At 53.1% G+C, this 14,510-nt stretch overlaps 1 protein-coding gene across 1 annotated transcript; it reads right to left on the bottom strand.

Annotated features, from left to right (window-relative positions):
• Positions 1 to 1,263: 1,263 nt before the first annotated feature.
• LOC144678478 (zinc finger protein 341-like) lies at positions 1,264 to 14,153 on the bottom strand (the record flags this gene model as incomplete). Its single annotated transcript, XM_078538246.1, has 5 exons — positions 1,264 to 1,371; positions 4,335 to 4,522; positions 6,499 to 6,583; positions 7,749 to 7,941; positions 13,950 to 14,153. Coding segments are annotated over 5 exons (744 nt in total), but the record flags the coding sequence as incomplete, so codon positions are not given.
• Between the last annotated feature and the right edge of the window lie 357 nt (positions 14,154 to 14,510).

The raw sequence follows: 14,510 nt of genomic DNA, 5'->3' as shown, positions 1-14,510 counted from the left end.
GTGGGTGGAGAGAGAGAGAGAGAGAGTGGGAGGAGAGAGAGAGAGTGGGAGGAGAGAGAGTAGGAGGAGAGAGAGAGAGTAGGAGGGGAGGGAGAGAGTGGGAGGAGAGAGAGAGAGAGTGGGAGGAGAGAGAGAGAGAGAGAGTGGGAGGAGAGAGAGAGAGAGAGTGGGAGGAGAGAGAGAGAGAGAGTAGGAGGAGAGAGAGAGAGAGTGGGAGGAGAGAGAGAGAGAGAGGAGAGAGAGTGTGGGAGGAGAGAGAGAGTGGGAGGAGAGAGTGTTGGAGAGAGAACGAGAGATAACAAGGACCTGTTAAAGACATTTGGCAATGGTCTCATTCACCATCCTCCCAATTCACCCTCACCCCTGTCACCCCAAATTCCATTGATCTGATGCAGTTAGAATCTCGAAATACTGTCCACACTCCCCACTCTCACTTTCCCAAGTTTGCCATCCTGTAGGTTTTCTAGTTCTGTACCCATTGTACAGCTGACAAGTACCACAGATGTAGGCCATTCAGCCCCTCAAGGCTGTCCCATCATTTAACAGCTGATCTTCATCCTAACTTCATCCATCCGCTTTGGCTCCATATCCCTTAATACCCCTGGACCAACAAAACACTAAGCATCTCCGATTTAAAGTGACTCCATGAACTCCGACATGATGCTTTTTGAGAGAGAGAGTTTCACATTTCTGCCAACCCTTTGCATGAAGAAGCTTTTCCTAATTTCTCTCCTGGACGGATTAGCTCTGGTTTTAAGGTTATATTATTTTGTCCTGCACGGTAAATAGGAACTGGAACGAGAGTGCTCATAAAACCCACTTCACGTGAAACCCCCACCAGCAGATATAGAGACAACCACCAGCCACACTCCGCTGAAGTGGGAAGTGAACGGATATTGTCCAACCCAGTGTGTCACCCAGTCATTCACATTCAGAAAGTAATTAGAAATCCAGACTAAAATAGCTTCTCAAGGATATTTTGCTTTGTAAGGTTCTATATAAATGCAAATTATTGCCATGTTTTAAAACCAATTAAGTCAATGTTATAATGTAGGAGACACGGCAGCCAATTTGTGCACAGCAAGCTCCCACAAGTAATAAGATAACACCAGATAGCCTGTTGGTTGAAGGTTAAGTATTGGCCAGGACACCAGGGAGAACTCCCCTGGGATCTGGTATGGTCACCGGAGATGGCAGACAGGGTCTCATCCGAAAGACAGCAGCTGTGGCGGCGTCGCACTCCCTCAGTCCTGCACTCGGAGTGTCAGCTTGGATTCTGCGCCATTTGTTTTTTTTTTTAAGGACTGTGGGCACCACAGCACAGAACTGATTCAACAGCAGTTGGCAAACTGCATTCGGAGCACAGGAGGACTGGTGCAAGAAAAGGAAATAAGTATCACCAGATCCTGTAAGAGATGCTGGTCGGAGCTGAGGTAGGTTTTTGGGGCCGAGTTTGGCAGCTTTATTACACTGAATTTACACAGTAACAGGCTTTGCGGCCTACATGATCCAAGCTGGTGTTTCTCCTCAACGTTAGCTTTCTTCCACCTGTCTTCATCTCAGCCTATCAGCATATCCTTCTATCCCTTTCTCCCTCATGCGCTTGTCTAACTTTCCCTTAAATGTATCTATGTTATTTGCCTCAACCACTCACTGTGGTAGCGAGTTCCACATTCTCACCACTCCCTGGGTAAAGAGGTTTCCCCACAATTTCTGCCTCTCTTATATTTACAGCCCCCTACTTTAGGATTCCCTCACAATGAAAAACAGCTTCTCCAAGTCTCCGCTGGCAAAAATCCTTTATAACCCCGAACATATGATAAGAGTAGACCATAGGGTTCCTCCAGCATGGCTGATCTATATTTCCTGCACTTTTCCACCCGCTCCCTATATTGCCCCAAAATCTCTCTCTCTTGGCCTCAAACATACTCAATGACTAAGCATCCACAGGCCCGCTGAGAATTTCAAAGATTTACAACCCTCTCAAGTGAAAATCCTCATCCCAGTCTTCAATGGGCGACCCCTTATTCTGAAACTGTGGCCCCCATGTTCTACATTCGCCAGCCGGAGCGGGTTGGGGGGGACCTCTATGTCTACCCTGTCAAACCCCTTCGGAATCTTGTAAAGGAATTAGCCATTATCCACAAGGAACAACGGGCATCTCGCCCCATTACAGAGACATGATTGGTTCTTTGTTTGAGAGGCAACACTCCACATCAAGCCTGGGGCAAGGCACGGAGACAGGCCTCCATGAACTACCACAGCAGGTACAGGGGTTGAATTTGCTCCATTGGCGTCATTCTGCATCACACTCTTACCAACAGACTTAATGAGCCCCTAAGAATCTTGCATTCTTTATACTTCCATGGGGCGCGGGTGTCACTGGCAAGGCTAGCATTTGCTGCCCATCCCTAATTGCCCTTGAACTGAGTGGCTTGCTAGGCCATTTCAGAGGGCAGTTACTGTGGTTCTGTATTCACATGTAGGCCAGACCAGGTAAGGATGGCAGATTCCCTTCCCTAAGGGACATTAGTGAACCAGATGGGTTTTTATGACAATCGATGGTGCCTTCGTGGTCACCATTAAGACTAGTTTTTAATTCCAAATTTTATTAATTGAATTTAAGTTCCACCAGCTGCCGTGGTGGGATCTGAACCAATGTCCCCCTGGGCATTAGCCTGGGCCTCTGGATTACTGGTCCAGTGATATTACCTCCACATCACCGTCTCCCCTTAAATAATTCTCCCCTGTATGTGTCAATGAGATCATCTCTCATCCTTCTAAACTCCAGAGAATATCAGCCCAATTTACTCAGCCTCTCATCATAGGAGAACGCCCTCATCCCAGTGAACCATGCGAGGAAAATTCTGCTGTACCACCACCAATATCCTTCCTTAAATATGGAGGCCAGACCTGCAGACAGTATTCCAGGTGTGGTCTCACCAGAGCCCTATACAATTGAGCAAGGCTTCTTTATTCTTGTACTCCAATCTCCTGGCCATAAAGGCCAACATGCCATTCGCTTTCCGAATTGTTTGCACGCTAATTTTCTGCATTCCTTGCATGAGTACACCCCTGTCCCTCTGGACAGCAACATTGAAAATTTCTCAGCGTTTAAAAAATATTCTGCTTTTCTGTTCTTCCTATCTCAGTGAATGACCTCACTTTTTCCGAGATTATGCTCCATCTGCCATTTTGTAGGTCAAGAGGTCACAGACTTAACCTGTCTCGAACTCTTGGTTGCCTCAGTTTACATTACAAAACTAGGTGGGAGTGTAAGTAAACTTGGGTACATTACTGTGTCTCTTCGTCTAAGTCATTACAATAGATTGCAGATAGCTGAGAGACCAGCACTGATCCTTGCGGCACTCCAGTGGACGCAGCCTGCCAACTTGAAAATGCCCCATTCACCCCTTTGCTTCCTGCCCGTTAATAACCCCTCGATCCACTCTAATACAGTCGTTTGGTGGTACAGAACTTGAGTATTGCTGAAAACAGAGACATGTCAAAGCTTTTCATCTTGCACTCATCAGGACACTTCACAAGAATACCAATACAAGGGGAAAACAATTTATACTGTATGTGAAGAGAGTATCTCTACCAGAGTCCATCTGCCAACCAATCATGAATTGTTATTTTCCCCTTAAATTGGCATTCCTACAAAGTATCCTGATGAGTGCGAGATGGAAAACTTTGACACGTCTCTTTTTTCAGCAATACTGATGCTAATATATTACCCCCAACACCATAAGCCTTTATCTTGTGTAACAACCTTTGCTGTAGCACCTTGTCAAATGCCACCTGGAATTCCAAATATTCAACATCTTTATCTACACCTGATTACATCCTTAAAAAGCTCCAATAAATTTATCGGATAATACTTCCTCTTCATAAAACCCTGTTGACTGTCTAAACACACGATGATTTTCTAAATGCCTTGTAAACAACTTCTCGGTATTAGGTTCCAACATTTCATCGACAACTGAAGATCTCTATCAGGCAGCAACTGAACCTGGTCACTTCTATCAGGAAAGAGTTTCAGTTCAATCCTGCCCACCAGGTATAAACTTCAGTTCTGCTATTGTCTGCATAAATCCTTTTGCACTACGTGTTGGATTTATCAGTGACTTCCTTACAGAGGTGACCCTCGTTTTGGATTGTGCCTACATTATTAATTTGAATCTGACCCTACTCTCAATGGGTCCGGGGGCTCAGAGTGAATCTGTCCTCCGGGATTAAGACACTAAAGAGAGCTTGGGAAGAGTTCAGGACGTTTTGATTGCTGACGCGTGCACAAGAACGCCGCTCGCCCGCACCGCAGTCACGTGGCTGACCTGTGACCTTGTTCTCCTCTGGGTCCCCCGGCTCTTCTGAGTTGACAGTCACCACCTGTACGGAGACCGAGGATCGGGACACTCCCGCTGGCCACACCTTGTGGGTCTGCATGTGCTTCTTGACATTCGATTTCTGAGCAAAGGCACGGCCACAAACAATGCACTGGAACGGCTTCTCCCCTGTATGGCTGCAAAAATAATAAAGGTGGAGGGGGTGGGGAGAAGAGGGTCAGAGGTCATTCAGGAGGACCAAAGGTGACAAAGGCATTCCAACTTCAAACAAGTTCAGCAAACTTCATTACCGTCAACAAAGGGAACATCACATCAGGGGAGCTTCAAATCTAGACTTAGGGGGATGATTGTTCAGAGAGTTTTAATACAACTTTGTCAGGTCCCTAATGAGAGAAAGAAAGGACTTGCATTTATATAGCACCTTTCACAACCTCAGGAAGTCTAAAGTGCTTTACAGCCAATGAAGCACTTTTGAAGTGTAGTCACTGCTATAAAGTGGGAAACGCAGCAACCAATGAGCACACAGCAAACTCCCCCCCCAAACCGCAATATGATGATGAGCAGGTCACCTGTTTTGAAAATATCGGGCAGGACACTGGGAGAACTCTCCTGGTCTTCTTCAAAATAGTATTGTTGAGTCTTTTACATCTACCCAAGGCGGCAGACAGAGGCTTAACGTCTTGTCCCAAAGACGGCACCTCTGACAGTGCTGCACTCGATCGATGCCGCACTGAGAGCGTCAGCCGGGATTTTCCTGTTGGAGTCTTGGAGTGCGACCCACTGAGCCGGGACTGAGGTAAGTGCAGGGGAGTGTCTGCTGTAAGCGCTCTCCCGAGCAGGGGGGGGTCGTGCACAATGAAATCCCCTCAAAACCGAGGGGGGGGGAGAATCCCGTGCCCCACACCCCCATCGGTTACTGACTGAAAAATGGGGCCAAGTGGTTCAAGGAGCCATTCAGGGAGATGGTGGTGTGGTGATAATGTCACTGGACTACTAATCCAGAGGCCCAGGCTAATGCTGTCCCGGGACCCAGGAGGTCACGGGTTCAAATCCCACCATGGCAGCTGGTGGAACTGAAGTTCAACTTAAATGAATCTGTAATTATACAACTAGTCTCAGTAACGGTGACCATGACAAGTAAAGACCCACCCGGTTCACTAATGCTCTTCACGGAAGGCAATCTGCCATCCTCACCTGGTCTGGCCTACGTGTAACTCCAGACCAACAACAATATGGTTAACCCTTAACTGCCCCCTGCAATGGCTGAGCAAGCCACTCAATTCAAGTCAATTAGGGATGGGTAACAAATGCTGGGTCAGCCAGTGACACCCACATCCCATTACAGAGTGTGTGGCAAATAGTGTGGAGGAGGGGGGCAGGGTGTAATAGGGAAGATAAGAAAATCAATCATGCACAGAGACACACACACACAGTCCCGCAGATCAGGGAGTGTTAATGCTGAAATAATCCTCAAGGGATTTAATGGGATATTGCCCACTATAAATGGCAGTAGCAGAGAGTGCTTGTTGATAGAAACACACATGTCCTAATACACAGGGAGAGGAGAGGCAGTACTGATGCTATAAAAATATCTTCAATCAACACTTTCAGCATCTTTACTAATCCTTTATTGGTCCCTGGTTCGCTCTCAGTTGGAGCAGTGTGTCCAGTTCTGGGCACCGCACCTTAGGAAGGAAATCCAAACGGTGATGACGGTGTAGGAGAGATTTATCAGAACGGGTCCAGTGGTAAGGGACTTCAGTCATGTGGAGAGGCTGGAGAAGCTGGGGTCGTTTGCCTTAGGGGAGGTTAAGAGGGGCTTTGATAGAGGTGTTCAAAATCATAAGGGGTTTTGAGTGAGTAAAGGAGAAACTGATTCCAGGGACAGGAGGTTTGGTAACTGGGAGGGGGGTACAGAGTTAAGATAATTGGCAGAAGAACCAGAGGTGACTTGAGGGAAAGAGGAACGATGTGAAAGGGAAGGCCAGTGGGATAGGGTTAATTGGATAGCTGCACCAGCACAGGGTCAATGGGCTGAATGGCTCCTTCTGAGCTGTATCATTCTATCAGGAGCTAGTCAGGAGAGGAGAGAGACGTTCGGGTGATGGTCTCTCGCTTAGACCAGGTCCCAGGAGGAAACCAACCCTCGTACCTTCTGATATGCTGCTGGAGGTCAAAATTTTTGGCGAACATCTTGTTGCAATAGTGGCATTTCAGCTTCTGCAATTTTCCTTTCCCTGAAACAGAGAGAAAGAGTTTGCGACGCTCGCTCAGGTTGTTCCTCGTTGATCTTTCCTAACCAGCTGCATTATTGGCTCGTGCAGAAATGCTTTCAGGAGCACTGACCGACACTCCAACCCTTCACTTAGAGGAGGAACCCAGAGCCCAACAGCCCAGTCACAATTCGATGCAGGAGAGATGGTGATGGAGGCACCTCTATGTGGAACACTATCATCTGCAGCCCACCCCCAGCACCGTGTCCCTGTTACACTCACACTGACCAGACACAGGGTACAGATTTCCCAGGCACCATCTGCTCTCTAGGTCCCTCACTCAAGTGGCCATTCTCCATTTACACAGTAAACGCCAGTAGGTTATTCAACTCCAGGAGGCATCACAGCTCATCCCAATCCGATCCTGGGCGGGAGGAGGAGTAACACTGACGATCAGGAGCAGGAACTGGGGATGATTTTCCTTCACCCCCATCACGGAATGATGTCTGTACTATTGCACTAACTGAATCTGGGGAGCGGGGGTGGAGATGTTCCTAGGCCTGTACCGGATCTCACAGACTCGAGGATTGTTACTGAGCGGAGATAAATCTCCCTCCCCCCACTCTCCTCCCAAACAGACCTGGAAGTTACAAAGATTCCGCTCCCTTTAGGAGGAAAATCCTAATAAACACAAGAGCGAGAGACCAGAAAGAATAACTTCTTTGGGTTGGAACACATACATTGCATTTCCTGACACCTTTCCCCACCTCAGAATGTCCCACAGCACTTCCCAGCCAATCAGGTACATTTGAAGTTTAGTCACTGTTGTGAGGAAACACAGCAGCCAATTTATGCACAGCACGATCCCAAAACAAGGCAGTGACAATAACCAGGTGACCTGTTTTTGGGGTCTGGTTGAAGATAAACATTGGCCCAGGACTCCAGGGAGAACCCCCTTGCTCTTATTGTGCCGTAGGATCTTCTACATCCACCCAAGGGGGCAGACTGACCCTCACTTTAACGTCTCATCCAAAAGAAGGCGCCTCTGACAGTGCAGCACTGCCTCAGTACCTCAGCCTCGGTTTTGTGCTCAGGACTCCAGAGTGGGGACTTAAAAATCAACCGGCTTCTGACCATAGGGTGGGAGTGAGAGGGGAGGGTCACCTCCGACTCCTGCTGGGGTCCTCACCTTCCGGTAAGCCCATGGTGTCTTTGGGCTCCCTGTTCTTCTCGTTCCCAGAATCGAAGGTGGGGAGGTCGTTGGTTCCAGGGTTCAGTGTTGAGGTGATGATGCTGCTAGTCTTGGTTTTGAAGCCTTGCTTTCCTGGGCTATATACAGGCGGAGTGGTGAAGGGTGAACTCTCCACACACTGACTGGGAACCTGGAGAAGCAGCACAAAGAGCCGTGACTGGAGACAACAGCAACAGAGCGCGGCTCAAACCCACCGCCCGGCTCAGACCACCCCCCCACCCCCGACCCGCCTCAGACTCTCCCCCCTCCCCGCCCGCCTTGCACTCACCCCCCCCCGCCCCACCTCAGACTCTCCCCCCTCCCCGCCCGCCTCGCACTCCCCACACTGCCCGCCTCGCACTCCCCACACTGCCCGCCTCGCACTCCACCCCCCCCGCCCGCCTCACTCCACCCCCCCCACCCCCCACACACTCTTCCCCCCACCCCCGCCCGCCTCACACTCTTCCCCCCCCCACCACCCGCCTCACACTCCCCCCCCCACCGCCCGCCTCACACTCTTCCCCCCCCCCGCCCGCCTCACACTCTCCCCACCCCCCGCCCGCCTCACACTCTTCCCCCCCCCACCACCCGCCTCACACTCCCCCCCCCCCGCCCGCCTCACACTCTTCCCCCCCCCACCGCCCGCCTCACACTCTCCCCCCCCCCCCGCCCGCCTCACACTCTTCCCCCCCCCACCGCCCGCCTCACACTCTCCCCCCCCCCCCCGCCCGCCTCACACTCTTCCCCCCCCCACCGCCCGCCTCACACTCTTCCCCCCCCCCGCCCGCCTCACACTCTCCCCACCCCCCCACCCGCCTCACACTTCCAGCCAAACCCACCGCTCATAAAACCCAACAGGCAGCCGCTCTTTAGAAAGGAGATGACTGAGGGGTGACCTGAGGGTAGATGCAGCAAGAGCCTTTGTGCCTATGGGGGTGGGGGAGTCGGGGGCCATCAATATAAGAGAGTCGCTAATAAATCCAATCGGGAATTCAGGGGAAATTTCTTTAGCCGGAGAGTGGGGAGAATGTGGAATTGGCTCTCACAGGGAGCGGTTGAGGTGAATCGTGTCGATGGATTGATGGGGAAGCTGGATAAACAGGAGGGAGAAAGGGATAGTAGGATATGATGATAGGGTGAGACGAAGAGGGGGTGGGAGAAGGTTCATGGGGAGCGGAACCTCCGATACAGACCCGCGGGGCTCCTGTTTCTGTGCTTCAGGAACCGTAACTCTCCACCAGATAAGATTACCAGAGAAACAGGACAGGAAAGGGTTAATTCAAAATCACTTCAAACTAAACCATAACAAACAGGGCAGGTCAGTCAATTTTCTAACCAATGAACACGCTGCTTCCAAGAGCCAGAAACACAGAAACAGGAGGCTCCCAGAGATCCCAGAACCAGTAAGGAAAACAGCTGGAATCCGTGACTGGGATCCAAACTGAATGGGAAACACAAAATTCCGGGGCTCTTGCATTTAAAATGGACCATCTCACAGGGATATTGGGCAATAGGGAGCAGTGGGATTAGTGCAAGGGATTGGGAGGGAGTGGGCCAGTGGGATTTCATCAGAGGGAGAGACTGGGAGAGAGAGCAGGGAAGTGGGATTTAATCACTGGGGGAGAGCGGGAGCAGTGGGATTTAATCACTGGGAGAGAGAGCAGGGGCAGTGGGATTTAGTCAGTGGGAGAGAGCGGGAGCAGTGGGATTTAGTCACTGGGAGAGAGAGCGGGGGCAGTGGGATTTAGTCACTGGGAGAGAGCGGGAGCAGTGGGATTTAGTCACTAGGAGAGCGGGAGCAGTGGGATTTAGTAACTGGGAGAGAGAGCGGGAGCAGTGGGATTTAGTCAGTGGGAGAGAGCGGGAGCAGTGGGATTTAGTCACTGGGAGAGAGAGCGGGGGCAGTGGGATTTAGTCACTGGGAGAGAGCGGGAGCAGTGGGATTTAGTCACTAGGAGAGCGGGAGCAGTGGGATTTAATCACTGGGAGAGAGAGCGGGGACAGTGGGATTTAGTCACTGGGAGAGAGTGGGGGCAGTGGGATTTAGTCACTGGGAGAGAGCGGGAGTAGTGGGATTTAAACACTGGGAGAGAGAGCGGGGGCAGTGGGATTTAGTCACTGGGAGAGAGCGGGAGCAGTGGGATTTAGTCACTAGGAGAGCGGGAGCAGTGGGATTTAATCACTGGGAGAGAGAGCGGGGGCAGTGGGATTTAGTCACTGGGAGAGAGCGGGGGCAGTGGGATTTAGCCACTGGGAAAGGGCGCGGGGACAGTGGGATTTAGTCACTGGGAGAGAGAGTGGGGGCAGTGGGATTTAGTCACTGGGAAAGGGAGGGGGGACAGTGGGATTTAGTCACTGGGAGAGAGAGTGGGGGCAGTGGGATTTAGTCACTGGGAGAGAGAGTGGGGGCAGTGGGATTTAGTCACTGGGAGAGAGAGTGGGGGCAGTGGGATTTAGTCACTGGGAGAGAAAGTGGGGGCAGTGGGATTTAGTCACTGGGAGAGAGAGCAGGGGCAGTGGGATTTAGTCACTGGGAGAGAGAGCGGGGGCAGTGGGATTTAGTCACTGGGAGAGGGAGCGGGAGCAGTGGGATTTAGTCACTGGGAGAGAGAGCGGGGGCAGTGGGATTTAGTCACTGGGAGAGAGAGCGGGGGCAGTGGGATTTAGTCACTGGGAGAGGGAGCGGGGGCAGTGGGATTTAGTCACTGGGAGAGGGAGCGGGGGCAGTGGGATTTAGTCACTGGGAAAGGGAGCGGGGGCAGTGGGATTTAGTCACTGGGAAAGGGAGCGGGGGCAGTGGGATTTAGTCACTGGGAAAGGGAGCGGGGGCAGTGGGATTTAGTCACTGGGAGAGAGAGCGGGGGCAGTGGGATTTAGTCACTGGGAGAGGGAGCGGGGGCAGTGGGATTTAATCACTGGGAGAGGGAGCGGGGGCAGTGGGATTTAGTCACTGGGAGAGAGCGCGGGGGCAGCGGGATTTAGTCACTGGGAGAGACAGCGGGGGCAGTTGGATTTAGTCACTGGGAGAGGGAGCGGGGGCAGTGGGATTTAGTCACTGGGAGAGGGAGCGGGGGCAATGGGATTTAGTCACTGGGAGAGAGAGCGGGAGCAGTGGGATTTAGTCACTGGGAGAGAGCGGGGGCAGTGGGATTTAGTCACTGGGAGAGAGCAGGAGCAGTGGGATTTAGTCACTAGGAGAGCGGGAGCAGTGGGATTTAATCACTGGGAGAGAGAGCGGGGGCAGTGGGATTTAGTCACTGGGAGAGAGCGGGGGCAGTGGGATTTAGTCACTGGGAAAGGGAGCGGGGACAGTGGGATTTAGTCACTGGGAGAGAGTGGGGGCAGTGGGATTTAGTCACTGGGAAAGGGAGCGGGGACAGTGGGATTTAGTCACTGGGAGAGAGAGTGGGGGCAGTGGGATTTAGTCACTGGGAGAGAGAGTGGGGGCAGTGGGATTTAGTCACTGGGAAGAAAGTGGGGGCAGTGGGATTCAGTCAGTGGGAGAGGGAGCGGGGGCAGTGGGATTTAGTCACTGGGAGAGAGAGTGGGGGCAGTGGGATTTAGTCACTGGGAGAGAGAGTGGGGGCAGTGGGATTTAGTCACTGGGAGAGAAAGTGGGGGCAGTGGGATTTAGTCACTGGGAGAGGGAGCGGGGGCAGTGGGATTTAGTCACTGGGAGAGAGAGCGGGAGCAGTGGGATTTAGTCACTGGGAGAGAGCGCGGGGGCAGTGGGATTTAGTCACTGGGAGAGAGCGGGAGCAGTGGGATTTAAACACTGGGAGAGAGAGCGGGGGCAGTGGGATTTAGTCACTGGGAGAGAGCGGGAGCAGTGGGATTTAGTCACTAGGAGAGCAGGAGCAGTGGGATTTAATCACTGGGAGAGAGAGCGGGGGCAGTGGGATTTAGTCACTGGGAGAGAGCGGGGGCAGTGGGATTTAATCACTGGGAGAGGGAGCGGGAGCAGTGGGATTTAATCACTGGGAGAGAGAGCGGGGCAGTGGGATTTAGTCACTGGGAGAGGGAGCGGGGGCAGTGGGATTTAGTCACTGGGAGAGAGAGCGGGGGCAGTGGGATTTAGTCACTGGGAGAGAGCGGGAGCAGTGGGATTTAGTCACTAGGAGAGCGGGAGCAGTGGGATTTAATCACTGGGAGAGGGAGCGGGAGCAGTGGGATTTAATCACTGGGAGAGAGAGCGGGGCAGTGGGATTTAGTCACTGGGAGAGGGAGCGGGGGCAGTGGGATTTAGTCACTGGGAAAGGGAGCGGAGTCAGTGGGATTTAGTCACTGGGAAAGGGAGCGGGGGCAGTGGGATTTAGTCACTGGGAGAGGGAGCGGGGGCAGTGGGATTTAGTCACTGGGAGAGAGAGCGGGGGCATTGGGATTTAGTCACTGGGAGAGAGAGCGGGGGCAGTGGGATTTAGTCACTGGGAGAGAGCGGGAGCAGTGGGATTTAGTCACTAGGAGAGCGGGAGCAGTGGGATTTAGTCACTGGGAGAGAGAGCGGGGGAAGTGGGATTTAATCACTGGGAGAGAGAGCGGGGCAGTGGGATTTAGTCACTGGGAGAGAGAGCGGGAGCAGTGGGATTTAGTCACTGGGAGAGAGAGTGGGGGCAGCGGGATTTAGTCACTGGGAGAGAGCGCGGGGGCAGTGGGATTTAGTCACTGGGAGAGAGAGTGGGGGCAGTGGGATTTAGTCACTGGGAGAGAGAGCGGGGGCAGTGGGATTTAGTCACTGGGAGAGAGAGCGGGGGCAGTGGGATTTAGTCACTGGGTGAGGGAGCGGGGGCAGTGGGATTTAGTCACTGGGAGAGGGAGCGGGGGCAGTGGGATTTAGTCACTGGGAAAGGGAGCGGGGGCAGTGGGATTTAGTCACTGGGAGAGAGCGGGAGCAGTGGGATTTAGTCACTAGGAGAGCGGGAGCAGTGGGATTTAATCACTGGGAGAGAGCGCGGGGGCAGTGGGATTTAGTCACTGGGAGAGAGAGCGGGGGCAGTGGGATTTAGTCACTGGGAGAGAGAGCGGGGGCAGTGGGATTTAGTCACTGGGAGAGAGAGCGGGGGCAGTGGGATTTAGTCACTGGGTGAGGGAGCGGGGGCAGTGGGATTTAGTCACTGGGAGAGGGAGCGGGGGCAGTGGGATTTAGTCACTGGGAAAGGGAGCGGGGGCAGTGGGATTTAGTCACTGGGAGAGAGCGGGAGCAGTGGGATTTAGTCACTAGGAGAGCGGGAGCAGTGGGATTTAATCACTGGGAGAGAGAGCGGGGGCAGTGGGATTTAGTCACTGGGAGAGAGCGGGGGCAGTGGGATTTAATCACTGGGAGAGGGAGCGGGAGCAGTGGGATTTAGTCACTGGGAGAGAGAGCGGGGGCAGTGGGATTTAGTCACTGGGAAAGGGAGCGGGGTCAGTGGGATTTAGTCACTGGGAGAGGGAGCAGGGGCAGTGGGATTTAGTCACTGGGAGAGGGAGCGGGGGCAGTGGGATTTAATCACTGGGAGAGGGAGCGGGGGCAGTGGGATTTAGTCACTGGGAGAGGGAGCGGGGGCAGTGGGATTTAATCACTGGGAGAGGGAGCGGGGGCAGTGGGATTTAATCACTGGGAGAGGGAGCGGGGGCAGTGGGATTTAGTCACTGGGAGAGGGAGCGGGGGCAGTGGGATTTAGTCACTGGGAGAGGGAGCGGGGGCAGTGGGATTTAGTCACTGGGAGAGGGAGCGGGGGCAGTGGGATTTAGTCACTGGGAGAGGGAGCGGGGGCAGTGGGATTTAGTCACTGGGAGAGGGAGCGGGGGCAGTGGGATTTAGTCACTGGGAGAGGGAGCGGGGGCAGTGGGATTTAGTCACTGGGAGAGGGAGCGGGGGCAGTGGGATTTAGTCACTGGGAGAGGGAGTGGGGGCAGTGGGATTTAGTCACTGGGAGAGGGAGTGGGGGCAGTGGGATTTAGTCACTGGGAGAGGGAGCGGGGGCAGTGGGATATGGGGCCCACTTGAATAGTTCTTTCGAAGAGCTGACACAGGCAGAGTGGGCTGAATGGCCTCCTGTAAAATCCACAACGAATCTCCCACCTCCCCGGTTTCCCCCACTTGCCGCACTTCCCCAACACCCTTCAACAGTCCACGGTGACAGAGCCGACGTCCGGAGAATTTCTCCCTGGGCTCAATACCTGGATTTGTTGGAAGTTCTGCATTGGCAGCGATTGTCCCTCTGAAGCGTTTCCATTCATCGGGGTCAGCGTGCTGTAGACCTGCACCACCGCATTCCCATTGGAGCTCGACTGGACCTGTGGGGTCAGGGCGGGCGGCGGGGGAGGGGGTGGGGGAGGGGGAGGGGGGATGTACGAGGTCCCCGGGTGCATGTTATGACTGCTCTGCAGAATAGAGTTAAAAACAGAGGGAAAATAATCGATTATTTTTTTTCAAAAATAAGACAAAAATCTTTGAAAGCTCGTGTCCGCGATGAGATTCCGGTTTCAATCTTCCCCGAAGGTGCCCGGTTTAAGAAGCCGCCTGCAGTTCAGGACAGCAGGAGGATGAGGTAGGCCGGCAGACCCAACGGGAGAGGGGGCGCAGCCCAGGTGGGTAGGAGAGCAGGAGGGCACCTCAACATGGAGGCGCCCGGCAGAGAAGTGGCAGAGACAGGGGCCTGAAACCGGAGAGGGTTCCCAGTCCACCCCAGGGAAGCTCCTCAAGAGGCGGGAACGCAGCAGGGATCTATCCTGATACAT

Source organism: Cetorhinus maximus, unplaced genomic scaffold, assembly GCF_964194155.1.
Source record: "Cetorhinus maximus unplaced genomic scaffold, sCetMax3.hap1.1 HAP1_SCAFFOLD_4366, whole genome shotgun sequence".
NCBI classification, from domain to species: Eukaryota; Metazoa; Chordata; class Chondrichthyes; order Lamniformes; family Cetorhinidae; genus Cetorhinus; species Cetorhinus maximus.
The sequence above is the reverse complement of the archived record's forward strand: the minus strand, read 5'-3'. Positions and strand labels throughout refer to the sequence as shown.